This window comes from Phocoena phocoena, chromosome 6 (assembly GCF_963924675.1).
Source record: "Phocoena phocoena chromosome 6, mPhoPho1.1, whole genome shotgun sequence".
Lineage (NCBI taxonomy): Eukaryota > Metazoa > Chordata > Mammalia > Artiodactyla > Phocoenidae > Phocoena > Phocoena phocoena.
In genome coordinates, this window is record NC_089224.1 from 18565654 (window position 1) to 18590673 (window position 25020).

The 25020-nt window shown below is 38.3% G+C and overlaps 1 protein-coding gene across 1 annotated transcript in view; it reads right to left on the bottom strand.

The window, feature by feature from the left end:
- Positions 1–425: 425 nt before the first annotated feature.
- The window catches only part of LPL (lipoprotein lipase), a 30066-nt gene continuing 5471 nt past the window's right edge, over positions 426–25020 (bottom strand). Inside the window, exons 2-10 of the mRNA XM_065878800.1 lie at positions 23422–23591; positions 19359–19538; positions 17941–18052; positions 16936–17169; positions 15492–15734; positions 13413–13533; positions 12505–12687; positions 4568–4672; positions 426–2408 (exon numbers count right to left, since the gene is read on the bottom strand). Coding sequence (XP_065734872.1) covers position 2408; positions 4568–4672; positions 12505–12687; positions 13413–13533; positions 15492–15734; positions 16936–17169; positions 17941–18052; positions 19359–19538; positions 23422–23591 — 1349 coding nt within the window. The 3' untranslated portion in view covers positions 426–2407. The remainder of the gene's footprint in view (positions 2409–4567; positions 4673–12504; positions 12688–13412; positions 13534–15491; positions 15735–16935; positions 17170–17940; positions 18053–19358; positions 19539–23421; positions 23592–25020) is intronic.

Sequence of the window (25020 nt, forward strand, 5' to 3'; positions counted from 1 at the left end):
TTCAAAGAAAAGGTCTAAAAATGCACCCTCTCATCCCAAATGATTCATTTTATTGCACAAATGCCACTGACTTTGTAGCTAATGGTCAGACCTCAGAAATAGAAACACTATTCCAGAAAATAGTGAAAGGTATTTTTATATTAATCTAACATTTTACTTGTGAAAAAGTATCTGGCAGGCAAGGAAAGTCCTGTGTATTTTTTTAGGAAAAATTCTGTATCATTTTTCTCTATAATGTAAAGGATCTCTAAGACTTTGTACACATGTAAATATAAAAAAATAAAATATAATATGCACTGTAATTTTTAGAAGCTATATATTTTACTAAACATAGGATTACTCAGTAAAAATTTGCTTAATGAATCTGCCCTAAGAATAAATTTCTTTTTGGAGGGGTTTAAATGATACAAAGTAATGACTTAGTATTGTAATAAAATTTCATAAATTTTATTAAAAGCAGATTCCATTTCTTCACATAGTTAAGTAAGTTTTGTGTTTTTTAAAAGCCCATTTTATTGTATTACTTCATAAGAGTAAGTTTGCTCAGTGAGACTGTCACTGATAAAGACATGTACAAAGTTAGCACCAAACAGCTATAAATGCAGATAGCCACAACGACCTTTCCAGTATGTACAAACTCCCTTTACACATACACACATATATTTACAGCTAATAAATAACATTTAAAGCCAAAGCATTGCTGATATATATAGTGAAGTCTGTAGAAGCCAGAGTTCCCAGGGGCATACACTGATTTGATTCATATTTTCTAAAGTTGATGCACACTTGCTCAAAACCCAAATCCAGAGAATTAATGAATTAACAATAAAGGGTGATGCCAACAACATGTCGCACAACATTTTATTTTTAGAGAGAATTCATTCCAAGCTGGCTGATGTCAATCACAACATTCATCCTATTTTGTACAGGCAAAACCATATTTTTCAGATGAAGGGCTTAAGTTCTGGCACCACTGGAACAATTTCTACTCCAATGTGTTCCAATACATCTCTTGATCATTTACCTTCCAAGCCACGCTGAGGAATAATCATACATGTGGGGCTTCATATGTGAATATGTGTTCAGACACCCACACACATTCACAGTTTGGATTCCCAGCAATAGCCTCTGAGATATTTGACTTCTTTATCATTTTATAATAATATATAGAAAAGCATTCTGAAAATATGAGATCTAGTTTATAAATAATTGTTCACTCACTCTTGACTAGTTGTTAAAAACAACAACAACTCTCATGATATTCCATGTGATTATAACAATGGAGGATCCTTTTAACTGCCCACGATGGTTTTAAGCACTGCCTATGAATATATCCTGTAACTCTTCTATTTCTTTACTTAGTAAAAACAATCCTTGTCTAAAATTTGTAAGAGTTTGCATGATGCAAAATTTGACCTTGAACACATATTTTCTTATCAAAATTAGGGAAGAAAGAGACATGCTCAAAGTCTGACTGAAGCATGGCTGAAATAAGCCTAAAATTAAATAGTAACCATCGTATATTACAGGACTTCAAATCAATGAATATAATTTTGAAAATCTGATAATAAAATTATTGTTTCATTTTCTTTCTCTGTAGTTAAAATTATGTGTAAGCTGATGATAACAGGCTCATTTTAAATGCCTATCCAGGGAAATTTGTTAAAATATAATCTTGAGACAAAGCAAGAAAAGGAAGGGGAAAGACTAAGCCATAAACAGTAAAGCCTATTAAGGTTTAATTGATCTCAATATTATATGTCCTTTAATTTGTAACTTTTTTATGATGCAACAAACCGCAGGGAGTATTTAAAGCTTTAGTGCTTTATCAACTCTATTCTCCATTCCTCTCTCCAAGTCACTAGTTCCTGGTTAACTCCTGGGCTACATCCCAATGGCAAGAGGATCATTCCAAGAAAGTAGGTATTTTGACTGATAAGTAAATGGGTCCGACTCATGCCACCGAAAATCACTTTCTATATTTAGACTTGGAGAAAACTTTGAAAAGGTTATCAGTCTAGAAAATGCAGAATTCAAATTAAAATGTGAGGCTCTAATCAATATTAGGCTATGGCTAAACTTACTATATGAAGAGGTCTGATTATTTTACCATGAGCCCAAACAATTCTTATTTCTTTCTCAAAGGACAGAAGGCAGTGCTTTTCATATCTGCTATTTTTTAATGTTGAAAAATGTGCTATTTGGCCACTCTACTCCTCAAATTGAATTAGCCACGTTTCAGTATTTGAGACTGTCTCCTAAAATAACTAACAAGGCTATAGAGCTGGGATTAATACTCAGGAAAGTCCACCTTTAACCACCCAAAGCACTGGGCGTCTTTTGTAAAAGTTACTTCATTCTTCATAGAATTCATAGGCTGTTCTTTCTTCTGTAGATTTTCCCAGTTTCTGAGAGAAAACAGAGGAAGAACGGCAATTTATTACCTGCTTAGTGTTTTATAGCCCTTCTCCCCTCCCTCCACTACCTTCATGGTGAAAAAGTAGTCACCTGGAAGTTCAGAACAAAGGTTGTGAGAATAAACTGAATCAGAGGAAGTGGCAGGCTCATAGCAATAAAAGACACTCTAATATATACTTAGCCATGTCCTGATAAGCAGTATCATTTTCAGAAGACTGAACCAAATGATTTCAAAATTTAGGAAGATTGCTTACTTCTAAAACTTGTTAAATAAAATACCTATTTTTTCTTTTCTTGAGAGTTCTAACGAGTTATATCAGAAAGTGAGAGAAAGAGAAGCTTTTATTTGATTGATTAATTTAGTCACAGAGGCGACAAACTGCAGAGGGTTATTAGTCTGGTTCATAATTACCTCCTAGAAAAAGATCAGATGTAAAACAAAAAAAAAAGCTCTCTAAATACATGTTGTTCCAGTAGTCTTATAATCAGGTGAGGAATGTATCATAACTATCTCAGATAAAGTCTTATAACTTATTTAAATAATATGACCAATATGACCAGAAATACTTCATAAACAGCTGGAGTTATTTCCTAATTTTTCGAGTTTTGTTTTTAAATTCACATTATATGTTTAGAGTTGTGGATGATTTGGAGAGAATGTATGCAGAGGTGTGTTTACGTATGTTTATAGGTAACGTAAAAGCAATGTATAAAACTTCATATAGGAGTTCCTTTCAAAGAGTTAAAGCAAGTGTGAAATTGCCTCAGATTTGTGATGAGGAAAAACAAAGCAATGAAGCTCTTAGTAGAAGTCTCCACTTAGATAAATATTCAGTTATTCTCCCTGGCTCAATACCAGTAACTATTCTCTATTTCAAGTTTATCTTGAGTGCTCTTACATTAATGTTTTCAATCCAGATGGCTTCATCTTGTCACTCAAAGTACATATGTCATAATGCCATTATGTAAAAAAATTAAAAAATATAAATATTACATGTGCATAGAGAAAGTCTGAAAGGATATGAATTAAAATGCTAGTTGGGGGTTGTCCCTGGGTGATAGTTACAATGGTTTTATTATCTTTTTGCCTATTTTCTCTAATCTATTCAAAATCCATAATTATCCATGGATAAACTATCTTATAAAATGGAAATTAAAAATAATAGAGATATTCCACATTAGGGTCTTTAATATACTTTTTTTGATTAGAAAATTCTTATTCTGTACTTTCATCTATAAATGTAACTGGGAGAAGACAAACTGAAAGCAATTGGCTTTTCTATTTCCAGATGATGTTGTGACCAACTTTTCCCATTGTTTCTTATGTCACTGCCTTCTATGATATGATATGATATGATCTAAGCTTTCCCCCTTTACACTTATAAGCCATCAGCACTTGGCTTCTGGCAGTGGAATGAGTGGAGGAATGAAAGTGGCACACTTTGGGAATTCAGGAGGGGACGGGGAAGGTCACATGTTCAGTCTCTACTTAGTACTGACACTCTGGAATGATTCAGCTGACAGCTGCCATGTGGATTAGCCTTAAAGGTCAGGTAGAAAAGAGCCAGGCAGTTGTTTTGAGATGGAAAAGAGAACCATCTCCTAAACTCTAAGTCCACTAGCTTTCCGTCTTTGGGGGTTTTGAGATGGATGCTTGGTGGCCGCCCCTTTGGCTCTCTGTCCTGGAATCTGCTGGCACTTGGAGAATCAAGGAGGACTTGGGCTGCAGCTGATGTTTTGCTCCCCTGGGTACATCTTGGGAGGAGCTGCACCCACAGCTGCAATCACAGCTACTAACTTGTGTTGTATCCACTGCACATAGGGTCTGTAAATGGGGCAGTACAGGAAAAAGCAGAAGTGAAGATTTTGTGGTAGTTCAAGATGTAAAATAAAATCTAAAAAGTGCACCTGGAGTGAAGGTCAGAGCTGGCAGAAAGAACAGAAAGAAAAAGAAAATAGAGGAAGTACTGCCAAAAGCAAACGCACTGGTCTAATGTGTATGCAGGAGGCCTGAGAAAGGCCACCCGAAGGCTCTGATCACAAGCCTCAGTCCAAGCCTTTAGTTCAGGGGTGAAGGGTAATGCATGAAGCAGCATCCCTCAGAGAGCAAGTTCAAGATACCCAGACAGCCTTAGCCCACGATGCTCACCAGCCAGACTTTCTATTCAGAGACTTGTCATGGCATTTCACAAATATCACAGGTGACTTTCCTTTCTGCAGATGAGACATCTTCTCCCTGGAACAGAAGATCACCCTGTGGAAGAAAATGGACGTGAGCACACCATATTGGAACAATAAAAATGTTCAAAAATAAATGGTTCAGTCAGGGCTGTTTGAATCCTACATAATCGTTCTGATTGTGTTGATATTTCCAATATTTACCTGTTTATACTCAGGCCACTCAGGTCAGCAACACATCCGAATCAGAGGGTTATCTGAGGGCTTAACCCACTGTCCAGCAGTAAAGCTAGTTCATCAGTACAGACAGGCACACAGACAGCACAGACAGCCTGGAACAGGCTTAAAATCACAATATTTTCACCAAAAAATGACACAAGATCAATTTTACCACTTCTTAGTTGTCTGCATTAGGGAATTCACAAACTAGCCTTCAACTGGCCCTGCTGGAAAAACAAATACTCTGTATAGCCTCTCCATTCACAACCTCTTTTCCCCCCTTTTGGTTATAAAAGAAAATGACAAAAGAGAAATACATTATCAACACTTATTTATTTATTTATTCATTCATTCATTCATTGGTCATGCCTCGTGGCTTAGGGGATCTTAGTTCCCCAGCCAGGGATTGAACCCAGGCCCTCCACAGTGAAAGCACTGAGTCCTAACCACCAGAGAATTTCTTATCAATCCTAATTTAAAGAGTCATTTTATTTACAATAATAGTATACTACAGTTTGCAAAATCCCTGTACATTTAGTATAAAATTTTAAATCTTATGGGGCTCTCTATGCAATTCATTTTATCTATGTGGAGTGGGGTTGGGAAGAGAGGATGAGATTATCTTGGAATCTTGTCCTTCTTGAAGAGGTTAGTTTTAATCTTTGAATGTCCAAGTGGCATCTCTGAGGTTCTCTGCATAACTGTTTTGTGCTTGCAAGAATCAGTGCTAAATGAGAAGCTGAGATTCTTGACTTCTAATCTCAACTCTCACTCAATGACTGTGGCAATTCAGAGTTTAGGTTTTCTTTCCACAAAATGCAGAGATACCATTACTTCCCTAGTATGACAATAAAATAACACACCTAAAAAATGATAGGTGTAATTATCTAGGTAATGTAGTTTTAAAGACAAAGCTTACTAAAGTTTCACCTGAACATTGGAGGCTCCATAAATACTATTTCTAGGTAATAACATTAGAGTGAATGAAAATGAATGGACAGGGGCGAAGTCGAGTCAAGATGGCATACTAGGAGGACTCGGAATTCGCGTCTCCTCACAACTAGGGCACCTACCAGGCACCGGTGGGGGACCACGGACACGTAAGGGGACTGGAGGAACCCCCAGCGACCAGGTAGAAACACGGAGAATGGGGGGAGTGAAGGGGGATGAGAAGTGGAGGCGGGATGGGACTGGCACCCCTGAGGGGTGGCTGGGGGAGGGGAAGGGATCCCACGCTGGAAGGGGTAAATTGGGGAACCACTGGGGGGCAGAGGATCAAAAGGAAGCGTGGCCAGGTTTCCTCTGCCCACTTGGACCCCGAGGAACCTGCTGAGATCCCGGGCCTGATCCTCTACCCACCAAGGCCCCCTCCAGCCATGCTGGCCCTGAGGAAGTGGGAGGGTGAGAAGGGGGAGCAAAAACAAAGGCCGGACCTCCGGCACCCCTGAGGAGCAGCTGGCGGAGGGGAGAAGTTCCTACACCATAGGACCCACCCACAGTTAGGGGGTCCAGTAGGGTGGGGGAGACCCTAGGGGAGACGGTGGTCGTGGGACGTGAAGGAATGGAAGGGAACGCAGCCAGTGCTTTCCCTGTCCACTTAGCAAATGGGAAGCCTGTTGGGCTTGCGGGCCTAATCCTCTGCCCTTGGAGCCTCCCTCCTGCCACGCAGAACCTGAGCCCCACCCCTACACCCCCAACCAGGGCCCCACCTCTACACTCTGAGGGCCCCTCCAATGTGCTCAGCCTAAACCCCACCCACACACGCTCACTCAGGGCCTTACCTCCAAATTCCAGAACCCCACACTCCAGAGGCCCTCCTTCCAATGTGCTGCCTCTCCCCTTCTGTGCACTTCCTAGGCAGAGGCCCTGCCCCACGCTTGAACGTCACCCCGCCTAGGTCCTGCCCCATGCTCAAGCGTCAGTCCCCCACCAGCCTAGGTACTGCCCTACCCAAAACCCCGCCCCTGCCTAAGTTCCACCCCCTGCCTAAATTCTACCCCCATAGCCAAGGATTTTTTTTTTTCTGTGTGGTTTTATTTTACCTTGTTACAGTTGTTTCAATTATAGTTTTATTTTTCCTAATATATTTTTTATCTTTCTAATTTTATTTTGTTTTTATCCTTTTATATGGTACTGCTCCTTCCTTTCTTTCTGATTTCCTTTTTTGTTTTTAACCATGCCACAAAGCTTGTGAGATCTTGGTTCCCAGGCTGGAGGTCAGGCCCGAGCTCCTATGGTGGGAGCTCCGAGTCCAAACCGCTGGACTAACAGAGAACCCCAGACCCCAGGGAATATTGATTGGAATGAGGCCTCCTGGATGTCCTCATCTCAGCAACAAGACCTGGCTCTATCCAACTGCCTGCAAACTCAAGTGCTGGACGTCTCAGGCCAAACAACTAGTAAGACAGGAATACAGCACCACCCATCAAAAAGAGAGAAAAAAAAAAGAAATGACAAAGAAATATGTTACAGACAAAGGAGCAAGGTAAAAACCTATAAGACCAAATAAATGAAGATGAAATAGGCAATCTACCTGAAAAAGAATTCAGAGTAATGATAGTAAAGATGATCCAAAATCTTGGAAACAGAATGGAAAAAACACAAGAAACATTTAACAAGGATCTAGAAGAACTAAAGAGCAAAGAGTGATGAACCACACAATTACTGAAACTAAAAATACTCTAGAAGGAATCAGTAGCAGAACAACTGAGGCAGAAGAACGGATAAGTGAGCTGGAAGATAAAATGGTGGAAATAACTGCCAGAGAGCAGAATAAAGAAAAAACAATGAAAAGAATTGAGGACAGTCTCAGAGACCTCTGGGACAACATTAAATGCACCAACATTTGAATTACAGAGGTCCCAGAAGAAGAAGAGAAGAAGAAAGGGGCTGAGAAAATATTTGAAGAGATTATACTTGAAAACTTCCTTAACATGGGAAAGGAAATAGTCAATCAAGTCCAGGAAGCACAGAGAGTACCATACAGAATAAACCCAAAGAGAAACACACTGAGACACATATTAATGAAACCATCAAAAATTAAATACAAAGAAAAAATATTAAAAGCAGCAAGGGTTAGTGTTAACATACAAGGGAATCCATATAAGGTTAACAGCTGATTTTTCAGCAGAAACTCTGCAAGCCAGAAGGGAGTGGCAGGACATATTTAAAGTGATGAAAGGGAAAAACCTACAACCAAGATTACTCTATCCAGCAAAGATATCATTCAGATTTGACAGAGAAATTAAAACTTTTACAGACAAGCACAAGATAAGAGAATTCAGCACCACCAAACCAGCTATACGACAAATGCTAAAGGAACTTCTCTAGGAAGGAAACACAAGAGAAGGAAAAGACCTACAAAAACAAACCCAAAACAATTAAGAAAATGGTAATAGGAACATACATATCGATAATTACCTTACACGTAAATGGATTAAATGTTACAACTAAAAGGCAAAGATTGGCTGACTGGATACAAAAACAAAACCCGTATACATGCTGTTTACAAGACACTCACTTCAGACCTAGGGACACATACAGCCTGAAAGTGAGGGGATGGAAAAAGATATTCCATGCAAATGGAAATCAAAAGAAAGCTGGAGTAGCAATTCTCATATCAGACAAAATAGACTTTATAACAAACACTATTACAAGAGACAAAGAAGTACACTACATAATGATCAAGGGATTAATCCAAGAAGAAGATATAACAATTATAAACATTTATGCACCCAACATAGGAGCACATTAATACATAAGGCAAATGCTAAAAACCATGAAAGGAGAAATCGACAGTAACACGATAATAGTAGGAGACTTTTAACACCCCACTTTCACCAATGGGCAGATCAGCCAAGATGAAAATAAATAAGGAAACACAAGATTTAAATGACATCTTAGCAAGATATTCTTAATTGATATATATAGGACATTCCATCCAAAAACAACAGAATACACTTTCTTCTCAAGTGCTTATGGAAAATTATCCAAGATAGACCACATTTTGGGTCAAAAATCAGCCTTGGTAAATTTAAGAAAATTGAAACCATATCAGGTATCTTTTCTGACCACAACGCTATGAGACTAGATATCAATTACAGGAAAAAACTAAAAATTACAAACACATGGTGGCTAAACAATATGCTACTAAATAACCAAGAGATCACTGAAGAAATCAAAGAGGAAATTAAAAAATACCTAGAAACAAATGACAATGAAAACAAGACGACCCAAAACCAATGGGATGCAGCAAAAGCAGTTCTAAGAGGCAAGTTTATAGCAATACAATCCTACCTCAAGAGACAAGAAACATCTCAAATAAGCAACCTAACCTTACACCTAAAGCAATTAGAGAAAGAAAAACAAAAAAAAAACACCCAACGTTAGCAGAAGGAAAGAAATCATAAAGATCAGATCAGAAATACATGAAAAAGAAATGAAGGAAACACTAGCAAAGATCAATAAAACTAAAAGCCGGTTCTTTGAGAAGATAAACAAAATTGTTAAACCATTAGCCAGACCTATGAAGAAAAAAAGGGAGAAGACTCAAACCAACAGAATTAGAAATGAAAAGGGAGAAGTAACAACTGACACTGCAGAAATACAAAGGATCATGAGAGATTACTACAAGCAATGATATGCCAATAAAATGGACAACCAGAAAGAAATTGAAAATTTCTTAGAAAAGCACAACCTACCGAGACTGAACCAGGAAGAAATAGAAAATATAAACAGACCAATCACAAGCACTGAAATTGAAACTGTGATTAAAAATCTACCAACAATCAAAACCCCAGGACCAGATGGCTTCACAGGTGAATTCTATCAAACATTTAGAGAAGACCTAACACCTATCCTTCTCAAATTCTTGCAAAATATAGCTGAGGGAGGAAGACTCCCAAACTCATCCTACGAGGCCACCATCGCCCTGATACGAAAACCACACAAAGATGTCACAAAAAAAGAAAACTACAGGCCAATATCTCTGATCAACATAGATGCAAAAATCCTCAACAAAATACTAACAAACAAAATCCAATAGCACACTAAAAGGATCAAACACCATGATCAACTGGGATTTTTCCCAGGAATGCAAGGATTCTTCAATACATGCATATCAATCAATGTGATACACCACATTAACAAACTGAAGAATAAAAACCATATGATCAACTCAATAGATGCAGAAAAAGCTTTTGACAAAATTCAACACTCATTTATGAAAAAAACCCTCCAGAAAGTAGGCTTAGAGGGAACTTACCTCAACATAATAAAGGCCATATATGACAAACCACAGCCAACATCGTTCTCAATGGTGAAAAAATGAAACCATCTCCTCTAAGATCAGAAACAAGACAAGGTTGCCCACTCCCACCACTATTATTCAACCTAGTTTTGGAAGTTTTAGCCACAGCAATCAGAGAAGAAAAAGAAATAAAAGGAATCTAAATCAGAAAAGAAGACGTGAAATTGTCCCTGTTTGCAGATGACATGATACTATACATAGAGAATTCTAAAGATGCTACCAGAGTACTACTAGAGCTAATCAATGAATTTGGTAGAGTAGCAGGATACAAAATTAATGCACAGAAATCTCTTGCATTCCTATACACTAATGATGAAAAATCTGAAAGAGAAATTAAGGAAACACTCCCATTTACCATTGCAACAAAAAGAATAAAATACCTAGGAATAAACCTGCCTAAGGAGACAAAAGACCTGTCTGCAGAAAACTATAAGACACTGATGAAAGAAATTAAAGATGATACAAACAGATGGAGAGATATACCATGTTCTTGGATTGGAAGAATCAACATTATGAAAATGACTCTACTACCCAAAGCAATCTACAGATTCAATGCAATCCCTATCAAATTGCCAATGGCATTTTTCACAGAACTAGAACAAGAAATGTTACAATTTGTATGGAAACACAAAAGACCCTGAATAGCCAAAGCTATCTTGAGAAAGAAAAATGAAGCTGGAGGAATCAGAGTCCCTGACTTCAGACTATGCTACAAAGCTATGGTAATCAAGATAGTATGGTACTAGCACAAAAACAGAAATATAGATCAATGGAACAGGATAGAAAGCCCAGAGATAAACCCGTGCACAAATGGTCACCTTATCTTTGATAAAGGAGGCAAGAGTATACAATGGAGGAAAGACTACCTCTTCAATAAGTGGTGCTGGGAAAACTGGACAGCTACATGTAAAAGAATGAAATTAGAACACTCCCTAACACCATACACAAAAATAAACTCAAAATGGATTAGAGACCTACATGTAAGGCCACACACTATAGAACTCTTAGAGGAAAACATAGGCAGAATACTCCATGACATAAATCACAGAAAGATCCTTTTTGACCCACCTCCTAGAGAAATGGAAATAAAAACAAAAAATTGGGACCTAATGAAACTTCAGCGCTTTTGCACAGCAAAGGAAACCATAAACAAGACCAAAAGACAACCCTCAGAATGGGAGATATTTGCAAACGAAGCAACTGACAAAGGATTAATCTCCAAAATGTATAAGGAGCTCATGCAGCTCAATATCAAAAAAACACACAACCCAAGCCAAAAGTGGGCAGGGGACCTAAATAGACATTTCTCCAAAGAAGTTATACAGATTGCCAACAAACACATGAAAAGATGCTCAACATCACTAATCATTAGAGAAATGCAAATCAAAACTACAATGAGGTTCACGTCACACCAGTCAGAATGGCCATCATCAAAAAGTCTATAAACAGTAAAGGCTGGAGAGGGTGTGGAGAAAAGGAAACCCTCTTGCACAGTTGGTGAGAATGTAAGTTGATACAGCCATTATGGAGAACAGTACGGAGTTTCCTTAAAAAACTAAAGCTAGAAGTATTATATGACCCAGCAGTCCCACTACTGGGCATATACCCTGAGAAAACCATAATTCAAAAAGAGTCATGTATCACAATGTTCATTGCTGCACTATTTACAATAGCCAGGGCATGAAAGCAATCTAAGTGTCCATTGACAGATGAATGGATAAAGAAGATGTGGTACATATATACAATGGAATATTACTCAGCCATAAACGGAAACGAAATTGAGTTATTTGTAGTGAAGTGAATGGACCTAGAGTCTGTCATACAGAGTGAAGTATGTCAGAAAGAGAAAAACAAATACCATATGCTAGCACATATATATGGAATCTAAAAAAAAAGGAAAAAAATGGTTCTGAAGAACCTAGGGGCAGGACAGGAATAAATACACAGACGTAGAGAATGGACTTGAGGACATGCGCAGGGGAAATGGTACGTTGGGAGAAAGTGAGAGAATAACATTAACATATATATACTACCGAATGTAAAATAGCTAGTGGGAAGCAGCTGCATAGCACAGGGAGATCAGCATAGCACAGGGAGATCAGCTTGGTGCTTTGCGACCACCTAAAGGGGTAGGATAAGGAGGGTGGGAGGGAGACACAAGAGGGAGGGGACATGGGGATATAGTATGCATATAGCATGCATATAGCTGATTCACTTAGTTATACAGAAGAAACTAACACAACATTGTAAAGTAATTATACTCCAATAAAGATGTTAAAGGAAAAAAGAAGAAAAAAATGTGAGCTACCTTTGTAGGCTAGAGATTAAGGCAAAATAACCATTTTTTTAAAAAATGAATGGAGAAAAATAAATTTAATTACTTTTTTTGAGTCTCTCCTGCCTTTACTCTGATCTTCTCAATAGCAAAGCCGGGGCTGCTCCACCAGTTGGACCAGCTGAAGTACGAATCGCTGATCCATTTGAGTTTCAACATTAGCAATTCTCCAATATCCACCTCAGTATAAATTAGAAAGGAGTATGTTTTATTTGTGGAGACTTCAGGCCTGAATAAAAAATCAACATATTTAGTTAGTTCTGGAAAGCAGGGTGTTTTTTTTTTTCTTTTTCTTCGTCCTAAGATATAAATAGCTTTACTCTTCGGGGAATATTTTTCAAATGCAAAAACTGTCCAACAAAATATGCAAGATGCATGTCAATGGCATTTAGTGTATTTTAAACAATATCTACACTAATGTGTACCTTTAATGTATTCCAACTTTTATCCTAACAATATGAACTATGTAATATAATTCTTAAGAGAAAAAAGTTCATAAGTCCACCATTTAGAGATATTATTTTCATTTTCATATATTCCCTTTCAATTTGTATTGATATGTGAACGTGTCCTTTGTTACAGTCATAGTGTACATAATACAATTCTCTATGCTTTCTTTGTTCACTTCATATTTTATCTTTCACTTTTTGCCATGTTTTACCTAGTTTTCTATAATTACAGTTTTTAGAGGCTAGATTGATTTTCTTGATTTGTTAAACCACAATTCACTTAGCCATTGCCTCAGTTTTGGACACTTGCTTTGCTTCTAATTTATGCTACTATATGTACCACTGCAATGAACATCTTTTGCCATATAGCCTTTTAAAAATTTTTCTGTTAAATATGTTTTTCTAGGTGTCCTATGCCTCTTCTGTTCCTCAGACCAATGATTAGAGCAGGTAGCAGTGCCATGATAAACCCACATGCTGGAGGTCATGTTCCGTGGCTACTCACAGGGTGAAAGGGATGTTCTCACTCTCGGCCACAGTGCCATACAGAGAGATCTCGAAGGCCTGGTTGCTGTGTGTATCACTCTCAGTCCCAGAAAAATGTATCTTTACTTGGTAATGGAAGACTGTAGAGAGAAAAGCAGAACAACCTCTGATCAGTCTTTATGGAACACTACAGCCGAAATAAGCAGGCAATTCTGAACGACAGACAGTATCTTACTAATGATCAACAGGAAGTGCTCATACATGACTATAATTATGTGTGGCTTGGAAAGATTTCTTCATGTCTGTACAGTGCTCACTGCTAGAAAATTCAGAATTTGAATTCTACTCCCTTGCATTAAAGTGTGATTGTAGTGGATAGGAAGAATCCAGGTGTATCTGAATTGCTAAAGCCAACCCAGAAAGTAGTCAACTTTGATGGGGTTCTAGGAAGATCAAACCAAGAGGCCAAAATTCCCATGAAGATTTCACTATGAACTCCACCTTTCCTTGGCTGTTTTGTCCCTTAGCATCTGGAACAAGCACATTTGGTATTTTTTACTGTCACTGTATGTGACCATGTTTCTTCATGTTTCTTGGGTATGTCTGACCTCCCTACCCTGTATGTAGGCTCCTTCAGTTCAGAGAGTCACGTGTACCTTCTATTCTCCACTGTCTAGCACACAGTCAGTAAATAATAGGCTCACAATAACATTATTTCATTAAATCACCAGTGAGGCTGTAAAGACAGCCAGTTCCTAAAGTGTTCTGTATCAGAGAGAGCCTTCAGAAGCAGGCACTTAAACTTCCACACCTCCTCCTACTCTCCCCATCTCTACTAAAAACCCTGAGCAGATGGGATGCGGGAGAGGTTAGGGGATAGGAAAGGCAGCAGGCTTGCAACACAGCTGTAAAGGATGAAAAGCAAGAGTTTGGGTTAAATGGAGCCCTTGCAGGCATCGCCACAGACCAGAGCAAGGGAAGTCTGACTGCCGAAGTGTCCCCGGAGAACACTGAAGCAGGATGCTGGGGATGAGTGAGCCCTGCCCAATTCTTCAGAAGATTATGGTCTCCTCTATACCTGACACACACTTCCCTACTCTGAAAAGTCAAGGAAACTAAGGATTCCCTCATTGCTTAAAATGTTTCCTTGAATTATAGATGCTCCAAACCTCTGGACCACCAAATGCACCTCTAGATTCTAACAAACCACCTTAAAAATGGGTGCCTCTATCAGATATATTTTACCCTGGGAAACTGTTCTTCAATGCCATCTCTTCTCTCATACTTCCACCAGGACTCCACATAAACTAGCCTTTCTGACATTAGTCCCTCTCTCTAGATTTATCTGATTATCTCCTCTTCCTGTCTCCCTTCAATTCCTGCAGGTCTTGCTCTGAACAAGCTGCCAAGTTTGAAATTCAACTGTGAACAAATTCATGACAAAATGGGAATATCTTAGAAAGTTTGGTATAGACTTCCCTCCCAGGAATAGTTATATTTTCAAATACAGGTGGTTCTTGCCTTCACTGAAAGCAAACTTTAGGAGTTTGCAAACTTTTTCTATAAAGGGCCAGAGAGTAAATAATTTAGGCTTTGTGGGACCAAATAGTCTCTGTCCCAACTACTCAGCTCTGCTGTAGAGGCATGAAAGCAGCCTTAGTCAGTACAGAAATGAATTCGTGTGGCTATATTCTAATAAAACTTTATTTACAAAAGCAGGTGGTGGGTTGGATTTGGCCCATGGGCCATAGTTTGCTGACCCTGGATGAATGGTTTCAGATTAACTTGGAGCCTGGTGCTAATGCAGTGGTCCATGCTAATGGTCACAAGTACAAAGGATGGTGGCAAGCAGGGCTGCTGCATAGAGCAGTGCAGTTGTGCCCTGGGTCTTACTGGCAATGGGAATTAGGAGCTTCAGTAAAATGGATTAGTACAACTCCTTCTCTACCAACAGAAACACAGGTGAGGAATCGGAGTTTAGCAACATCGTTTTATCATCTCTGTTGCAATGGACAGAATCAGTACATGTGATGCAACAAGCATGATAAGAAAAATAGGATCAAATCAATTCTCCTATTTACAACAGTCTCCAGCCTACCTTTGTAGGGCATCTGAGAACGAGTCTTCAGGTACATTTTGCTGCTTCTTTTGGCTCTGACTTTATTGACCTCATAGCCCAAGTTGTTGCAACGGTTCTTTCTGCAACTCAGGCAGAGCCCTTTTTCAAAGGCTTCCCTGGAATTGCACCGGTAGGCCTTACTTGGATTTTCTTCATTCAACAGAGAGTCAATGAAGAGATGAATGGAACGCTCGTGGGAGCACTTCACTAGCTGGTCCACATCTGGGGCAAAAGAGACACAAAGAACATTTCAACTCTGTGACAGTCCACAATGAGTGTTTCGTCTTGCATGTCTAAAATAGTTGAGGTGTGGTGGTAGAATAAAATGACCCCCTTGATTGTAGGTCCTATTTAAGGAGGTACTCTTGGCGGCAGCTTCTCACCTACCCCCAACAGTGCCAAAGTTGCAAATTTATAGGGAACTTTTGATGTTTTTGCTGTCTCCATTTGTGAGTATGTTTATGAAGCTATGATAAGAGACATCCAAGATAGAAGTTAATTTCCCCCAGTTTATCACAACTTTCTCTTATATTCAAAGCATATAATACTTCTAAATGCTTCTAGAAACATAACTCTAGAAACCATATCATAAAGGGCAGGCATAATTGTTAAATTAATAGTATTTTATCATAGATATTGATACTATGTACAATTGAGGGGTGTGTCACTGCTAATGATTTTTACATTAAATGAATTATAGAAATAATCAGCAATGTCATAAACGTGCAGCTATCACCATAAGCTTTATAACAATTGAAGTTAGTAACATTATGCTGTAAATTCTATAATATATGCCCAAAACACCTGAGCATATTGACTACAGGTAGGTCCCATTGTCCACAAGGTATGCAAAGGCCCCTTAAAACAAATCATAAAATTAACACAGCTAACATGATTATTAAAGTAAATATTAAAAACTAATATTAAATCGTATTTTCTTCTTAAAAATTTGGAATATTTATTCTTAGGGAATGGCGATTTGTTTCTGACTTGTACATCTCTTTAAAAGGCTGACAAAAGAAATATGGACTAATTAACATGTCCTTTACTTTTAGTAAAATTCAAAATAACTCTACTTGTTTTGCAGCAGTATTCGAAGTTTAGCATGTGGCCAGATAACACTTTCAAAGGCAGTGCAGTTCTCTTGTCTAAATCTCACCATTTTTTTTTTCCTTTTATTACTGCAAGTGCAGTAGTTTACAACATGAGTGTAGTTTACAATATAAGATGAAATGTCTCTCTGACCACAGGAAGTACTGAGCCTCTGAGGTGGTCATGCTAAATGTGACAGACTTCTTCAAAAACATATCTTTGCTAAATGTGTGTATTCAAACTACCTACTTGTGGAGAATGGGTAGGACCCTTGGCCAGTAAGAGTTAAGGTGAAAACTTAACATTTAATTAACTTCTAAATTATATTTACCTCCAAGGCCTCTCTCTGCGATCACACGGATAGCTTCTGCAATGTTACATCCTGGTTGGAAAGTGCCTCCATTAGGATAAATGTCAACATGCCCTACTGGTTTCTGAATTCCAATACTTCGGCCAGGTGACCCTCTGGTGAATGTGTGTAAGACATCTACAAAATCCGCATCATCTGGAGAAAGGCGACCTGGGGCTTCTGCATACTCAAAGTTGGGTCCAGCTGGATCTAGGCCTTAGTGGGAAAACAAAAAGTCCTCAGAGCTTTTTAAATTCCCATTAGTTTTAGTCTCCTCCAGTATCACCTTATCATTCCATTGTTCATCATTTGAATGTAAATGGCAGCCACATAGATTCTTATTAACACCTCCTATTCTATAGTGACTGGATTTTTAAATTACTGAGATTCATAAAAGCAGCTTAACTCCTTCTCAAATAAAATTTGAGTTTCTCAAACTAGCCATTAAATAACAATTTTCACTCAGTATGACTTGATTCCCTTTTGTATCAATAAATTATTTCTGAGCCTGGTTAGAAGGCGTTTATATAGTGCTGGGCTCTTTCTTCCTCTCTACACAGGCCAAACAACCAATTGCTATTGGCCCAGATGACAAGACTCCTTTTTCCAGATGGCCTCTGGTGTTGGTCCTTTTTCATTTTTCCCAGTATTGATGTGAGAGGTGACATATGTGTGTGCAATAGACTATCAAAGCACAGAGCAGAGGGAGGAGGGAAATGGGTTTCTCGGAGACACCACTGGGCTCTCTGTGCTTAACTCTGCACCATTTCCCTTCTACTGCCATTAGACGGTAAGCTCATGAGAGCAAGCGTCTGTATTTTATCTTACTCCAGAAAAAGAGCCCTCCCATGGGATAACCAAATGGCCAGGTGTACCCAGAAGACTACCACTCACGTATGGTTGTTTGACAAACAGTCTGATTCTCTTTCAGAAAATGACAGGCATCTCAAGTCTTTTGTTATAAGAAAAATGGCATTGCTTTCTTACCGGTAATTCTGTTGACCTTCTTATTGGTCAGACTTCCTGCAATGCCAGCAACATGGGCTCCAAGGCTATATCCCAAGAGATGCACATTGTCCAGAGGATAATTAAATTCATCCTTTGGAAGAAGAAAAGAAAAATGTATTTGATATTTTACAGTTCTTTGCAAAATATCAGTGCTAAAAGAAATAAAAGTTTAATAGTATTCCCGCCAAATAAATAAATAAATAAAATATATTGCTTTGAAAATATAGGCAATACTGAAAATTAATTCTACTTATTTTAATTTCTTGTTACAGATGAGAGGAACATATACTACAGTACTGAGATTTTCTCTTTCCTTAAAAACATATTTAAATTAGAAAGTTTTCCCATACATCTGAAATAGAAATGTATGGAAACATGAATTTCCATACATCTGAAAATATATGTATATGTGTATATTTATATATAGATATTTGTATATATCTATTGAATAGATACATACATATACAAATATATATTTAACTCATTATTCTCTACTCTAAATACCCTGCATCACTTTATTCTTTAAGGTTAGCCAAGCAATGACTTAAAATCAGAAAATATTACAGGGGAAAGGACCACACACACGTTGAGTCCAGTCTCCTCATTCAACAGATGAGAAGTCTGAGGTCCAGGAATGTGATCTGATTTGTCCAAATTCACTCTCCTGGTTAGCAAAAGAGTCAAGAAAAGAACTTTTATCTTTTAATGAGCAGCCAATAAACAGCTTATTTTTTACCTCTAAGCATCTGACTTAAATAATTTGGTCCTGTGAGAGTATTAGCTTCCTTTCAACCCCGAGATACTTTCCAAAGGTAATTTTCAGAGAATGGCCTCAGAGAGTCAGAGGGAGTAAAACTCCTGACTCTCAGCACCTCATATCCTACAGACTTTTCCTGCCATTTTTCCCTAGTTCATCTCCATCACTCCCTTAACCCTCAACAAAAATCTGGATCCTTAATCCACACTAAGGAATAAGTACTATTAATATTTTTGTCAAAGAGATCGATATTCTAACAAGTCAAACCCTGGATAAAATTTCCATGTGCCAGCCAACTGGGAGGGAAGGATTTGGCTGAACATGACATCTTCCCTCTGCCCTGAAATAACAAGCTTTTGTCCCTCCTGCCCACTTAGTTCTTGGTCTCAGCAAATCCATTCACCATGAAAATATCAAAGGACAGGGCAGGGCAGGACTACGCCTTATGGGCTTTATAGCTTTATCATTCTTATCATAATGATGCTTTTAGTCAGAAAACAATGTCCAGGCTTATTCTAAAGATATGAGTTGACCCAGAAAATATCTATATCTAAGTGAAAAAGAGCAACAACCAGTCATTAATTCAGCTGTAGCCAAGAGATCTGTTTTGGACATACAAGGCTCCTTCCCCCAGTCTTACCGCCATCCAGTTGATAAACTTGGCCACATCCTGTCCCACCAGTTTGGTGTACCCCGCAGACACAGGATAATGCTGCTGGGCCCGTGACAGCCAGTCCACCACGATAACGTTGGAGTCCGGTTCCCTCTTGTACAGGGCAGCCACGAGTTTTGGCACCCAACTCTCATACATTCCTGTCACCTGAAGAGGATGATACCAGCATTCTTAAAATATCCACCTACAACTTGTTATAGATTTGTCAGCCCAATACACCTACATTAAATGGAAAAAAGAAACAAACCCACGGGAAGCCCATTGGCTCAGACACAAAACTCAAACCACAAGAGTATTCAGAGTCTTCTGCCTGACCCTTCTGAGGCAAATTTGTGTACCCCAAAGAAGGACTGTGTTGAACTCAGGAATGGCTGACTGAGGTCTCAATTTTAAAAGCATATTTTATAAGTTCAGTAAAACTTCAATAATTTATAGTATTAAAAGGAAAGATCAATCTGAATAAGTTAAAAATTTGCAGCAGAATTACAGACGATTTTAAAAGAAATTTAGTTTAAAAAGAAAAAAGAAATTTAGTTTAAATAATTTCAATTAGGCTAATAAGTTAATTGGGAGATGTGAATGCCCTTTATTCTTATAAAGGGTCATTTACGTACAACATTTGATGTGATAATGAAAAAAATAGTTTTAAACATACTCATCTATTCCAACGGAAGGTAACTTTGTTTAGCAATCTCTTAATACATAAGAAAGTTATTAGTTTCAGTTCAGACTTTTTCACAATTCTCTCAAATTCTTGATTATCACAGTGCAAATTAATGAGGCTTAATAATTGCCTTTCCCAAATTATTAGATTGGTCCTGTTTTGGAGATAAGCAGACTGCCAACTGTAATTCTTTGCTTCTTGTTGATAAAAGCCCCCAAATTCAAAGACTCATGCTATCAAAGAAGAGACATTGGACATCTTTGCAAAGATGCTTACTTTAAAATAATCGAAACACATTAAAAAACTGCAGATGATAAAATTCCATGCCTTCCTGCCAGGAGCCTGTACACAGCAACAACCTACTTTAAATCCGCAAATCTATCCACTCCTAATATTACCTGAGAATAGATCATACTGTAGCCACAGTAAAGGTTACTCAACTATGTACTCAACAGGAAAGGTTCTGAAATCCATGTTTAAGGCAGCTTTTAAGGGGAAGCTTGTAAAACCTATATTCTTCTTAGAGTAATGCCAATAGACAAAAATAAGACTCTTGAATTCCCAAACCAAGGGACTTCATTTAAAACTTTGATCTTGGATGGTGGGTTCTTTTAAATCTATGCTTCCATTTTGTTTAGTCTATTTTCTAGGCTAAAACATTAAAACATGATCTCTCTCTTCACTCCTGACACTAACTGCACAATTTTTAACCAAATTGTTGTGCTCTGTGGAAGGAAAAAGCAAGCCTGGGACTCAGGAGATGTTGGTTACAATCCCAGCTCTTCCACTGATTACTTCTATGAACACAGGCATTGTATTAACCTTACTAGGCTACCTATAAAACAAAGCGGTCAGAATCGGATGACCCGGAAGTTACTCTCCACCTCCAAAATTTCTTCTTGTGACCATTTCGGTTCCCAATCTACTTGCAGTGATAAAATGCCAGCTCTATAATCTATTTCCAGCATGAGGAGAAAACAAAAAAGAAAAAGCACATAGGTGATGTGAGCCCATTAGGAACGTGTTTAAGTCTTCTTTGAACATGTCTCAGTGAGGCTGCTTCAAGCCTGGGTACAGCCTGGGTCTTTGGAGGAACCAGCTGGAATGCCCACCCAGCAAAAAAAAACCCTAAGGAATCGGTCCTGCCTCCCTTTCTCCTCTCTTAGAGGTTGAAGGCTGGCCACCCTTCGCAGCTGCCTTTTGAGAGAGGATGATGTCATTTCTTCAGAATGCAATGTTAATCACTCCTCTCAGCCAGGGGTGAGGATATCCAACACCACAATGAGAACCCTGGACTTAAACACAAGCAGGTGGCCAAGCTCCAGGACAGCTGTGTCTGACTGCCTTCTGGCAGGTGTCCTGTGCACACTGCATGCTAAGCATTCTTTCAGGTTCGTCAAAGCTGCAGAACAAAGCTGCAGAACCTCCTCACTTCCCCTAGTCCTACGCCCTTGAGTCGCTGAGCAGCTTACCTCAGACACGGCAGGAAAATCTCATTTGCTCTCAGCCCGTTTTAAGTTTTTCTGTACTATCAGTGTTTCTAAATTAGGTAATCTGTCAAAGGGCAAGGAACCCAACATACTCCTACAGTGAATGATACTTTTAGTAACTGCCTAACAACCAATCTAATTCTTTCTTTTTTTAATTTAACATAAGACACTGCTATAAGTAACCCCAACAAAGGGGTGGAAAACAAGGACCCAACTTCTTCAATTCTGAAAAGGTATTATTTCCTAATTTTTTCTTCTGTGCTTCCTTAAATCAGTACCAATTTTTAAAGGCTTTGATTCTTAGGCATACAGCTGAACTTGAAGCTCTCCTTGCCACCTGCCCCAGGTGGTCCCACTGAACCAGCCAGGGAGTTGACTGAAATGGCTGAGATCGGTTATCCAGCACGGCTGGATGAGTTATAGCACATACCGACCAGCTCTGTACGATGAAACTCAGTCCCACAGCCAGTGGCCCAGCCTCTGAGCCCAGGCACTCAAAAAAGTCAGGACATATGATGTGAAGAATATAAGTGGGCTTACTGGGCAGTAGGGCTAATGATAGAAATTGGTGCTATCTACTGATACTAGGTGAGTCGTGTCATCTTAATGTGAGAAGGAAATGTTTTTCAAATATTCTTAAATTATAAAATTCTCTCAGGGATAAGATTGAGATGCCTGAGATATTCAATTTATTTCTGTCATATAAATGTTTATTAAGCTTAAACTTTTTTGAAAAGTATTAACAGCCAAGACCATATACAACTCAAATGTCTCTAAAATCACCAAAGATTATGTTTTCCTATTTAAACCTCTTAAAATATAAAAAGATCTATGTTAGGAATTTGAATATGTAATTTTATCATAAGATATGTAATTTACTGTGTTACCTCTAGTAAATAGATGTATTTTATTAAAATAAACATCCCTGTGAATTCTGTTACTAGTTGCCTTCATCTCTATAAAAGATGTAGCAATTGTCCTACACTGTCAATAACAAAGGCACTTATGTAGGAAAAGAAATCAGGACTGGAAGTATCAATCATAGCTAATTCATCTCATTAGAATTTAGTGTCTATTACCTTATTCACAAGCTCTGACACAATGGAAAGATATTATCTCTTTAACCATCAATTTTATATAAGTCCTTTTTAATAAACAGTAAAATCTGCTCACTAAGGAATGAAAATATTGAAAACAAGCTAAAGTAGTTAAGTAAGAACTATACCATATAAAGTGACTAATTAGCATATTTATTCAGATTCTTATCATGTCGCTGACAGTTCCCTGGCTAGCCCTCTTTCATCTCAAGTAAAGCTCCCAAAAGTTTACAACTGGAGAATGTTGAAAGTGGAGGGACGTCTAGTCTAATCTCATTGTTTTACAGATTAGTAAACTGAGGCCCAGGGATGAGAGGTATCTGGATCCACATCACAGAGCTGGAGAATAGCAAAGCAGAACCAGAACCAGCACCTCCTCCCTCCACTCCAGCTCTCTCCTCCCCCTTACAGGTTCTCTTCCTTAGGAAAGGACTTTGGCGAAGTGCTGGATGAATCAGGATCATGCCAGTTTTCCACTGTCTCCTCTAAATGGTAAACTATATTCTTCTCTGTACTTGAGCAAAGGCCCAGGGGAATGGCTGGTTCAAGGTCACAGCTAGGTACCGTGTTAAAATGAAGGCTGGCACTGTCCAGAGGAAGTACCCATGAACCTTTGGCCTTAGATTCCTCAGTCCCCACCCCGAGCCAGAATTGTCTCTACTCAAGTTTAAAGCAAAGCCATCACTGTGTTCCCATCACTGGGCTCCCAACAACTGGGGCAAGACAATCAGAATGCTTGGTTCATGCCACTCAGCTCCTTCCTAAGGAGCCTTTCTTACCGTCCAGCCGTGGAGCACCATAAAGGTTTTGCTGCTGTGGTTAAATTGACAGTTAGCCACAGATTCTGTCACTCCAGGAATGAGGTGGCAGGTGTCCTCAGCTGTGTCTTCGGGGGTCCTGAGAGCAAATTTACTTTCGATGTCTATAAAATCTTTTCCTCCTGTAATTCCTGAAAAGGAAAAATTGGATAAGAGGCTAATTAGACGGTTGTTTTACTTGCTGGACTGATATGTTTTAGATTCACAAGCAAAACACCACCAATGCTATTTTTGTTTCTCAAGTTAAAAAAAAAAAAACTGAATGTGGATTGAAAGAGAATGACTGATCCTCCAGCAGTGCTCAAAGTTGACAGAGACAGCCTTAAAATAACTGAGTTAAGTAATATTGACCTCTCCTGTGTCTTCCATCCTTTTCTTCAGCTCTTTTTCAGTCAAGGGGTGTGTGTGTGTGGTATATACAGTTTCAAGTAAGACAACTTCTATTTGGGAATTCCTTAATTAATCTTCTCTCAAAATATGAATTTAAGTGAGTTAGCTGACGTTATGCTGCCAATAGTTGGAGAGAGAGTAGGGACCAGAACCCAGGTCTCTTGGTTGTAGTTCTTCTAGAGAACACTGGCTCAGGGCACTTGTGTTGTGTAGTTCCACTTACTTCATATATGATTTCACCCTCTTTAAATCTCTGATTACATCAAAAGATTGTCTTCCTGCAAAATGTGATACAATAAGGTTTGTTTGAAGGAAGGTTGTTTCCTTTTCACTAGCATTATTTTTTTTAATTTTAGAAAGAAGAAAAGCTGGAAACATGGGGAAGTTTTTGTATGGAATCATTCCCACCAGCATGGCAAGATGCATCACTTTAAAATGTTTTTAAAAATCCTTTAGCGGGTTGTTCAGAAATATCTGTGCTATGCGTGAGTTATGGTTAATTCTTCCCCCCAGTATTTCTTTTCTCAATTTTGTCTCTACAGTCTTCCACACAAAGTCCTTGCCTAAAGTACTGTAGCAAAGGTGGTTTTGGAAAGAATCCACTTTAGTTCTTCATGGTTAATCCCAAAGTGAGTCAGGAGAGAAAGAGAACTTTGGCCTATTTTTTGACTCTCTGGACAATACTTCTGAACGTTGATAAATGTTCACAGGGTATTTGTAGGTAGTACATATAATATCACAGTGAACACTTTAAGTAAATTGTATTGCAAATAAAATCAAACTCTTTTATAAAGCAAGCACATCAAAGGGAAGTTATATTAAGAAGTTATCTAATGTCTGGTCAAGTGAAAAAGAAGTCAAAAGACCTATCCATTCACTACAAGAAGGTAGTAACTTATACATTTTAGATTTGGCTATTTAAAAGTTACAAAAGATAAATAACTAAGGTTGCTTAGAAATACTTCTAATTTCTTAATCTAAACCTTCTTCCTTTTCACAAAAGTTGAAAATCCATAATTTCAAATAACCTTGCAAAAGTCAGACCAAAAATTAAAGTAAGAATGATATAGTACAGTGAAAGTACAGGCATTTGAATCAAATTTATCATATAATTTTCTGAGGACTGACCAGCATTCTCCTTCTTAATTATTTCCCAAAATTCCTTAAACA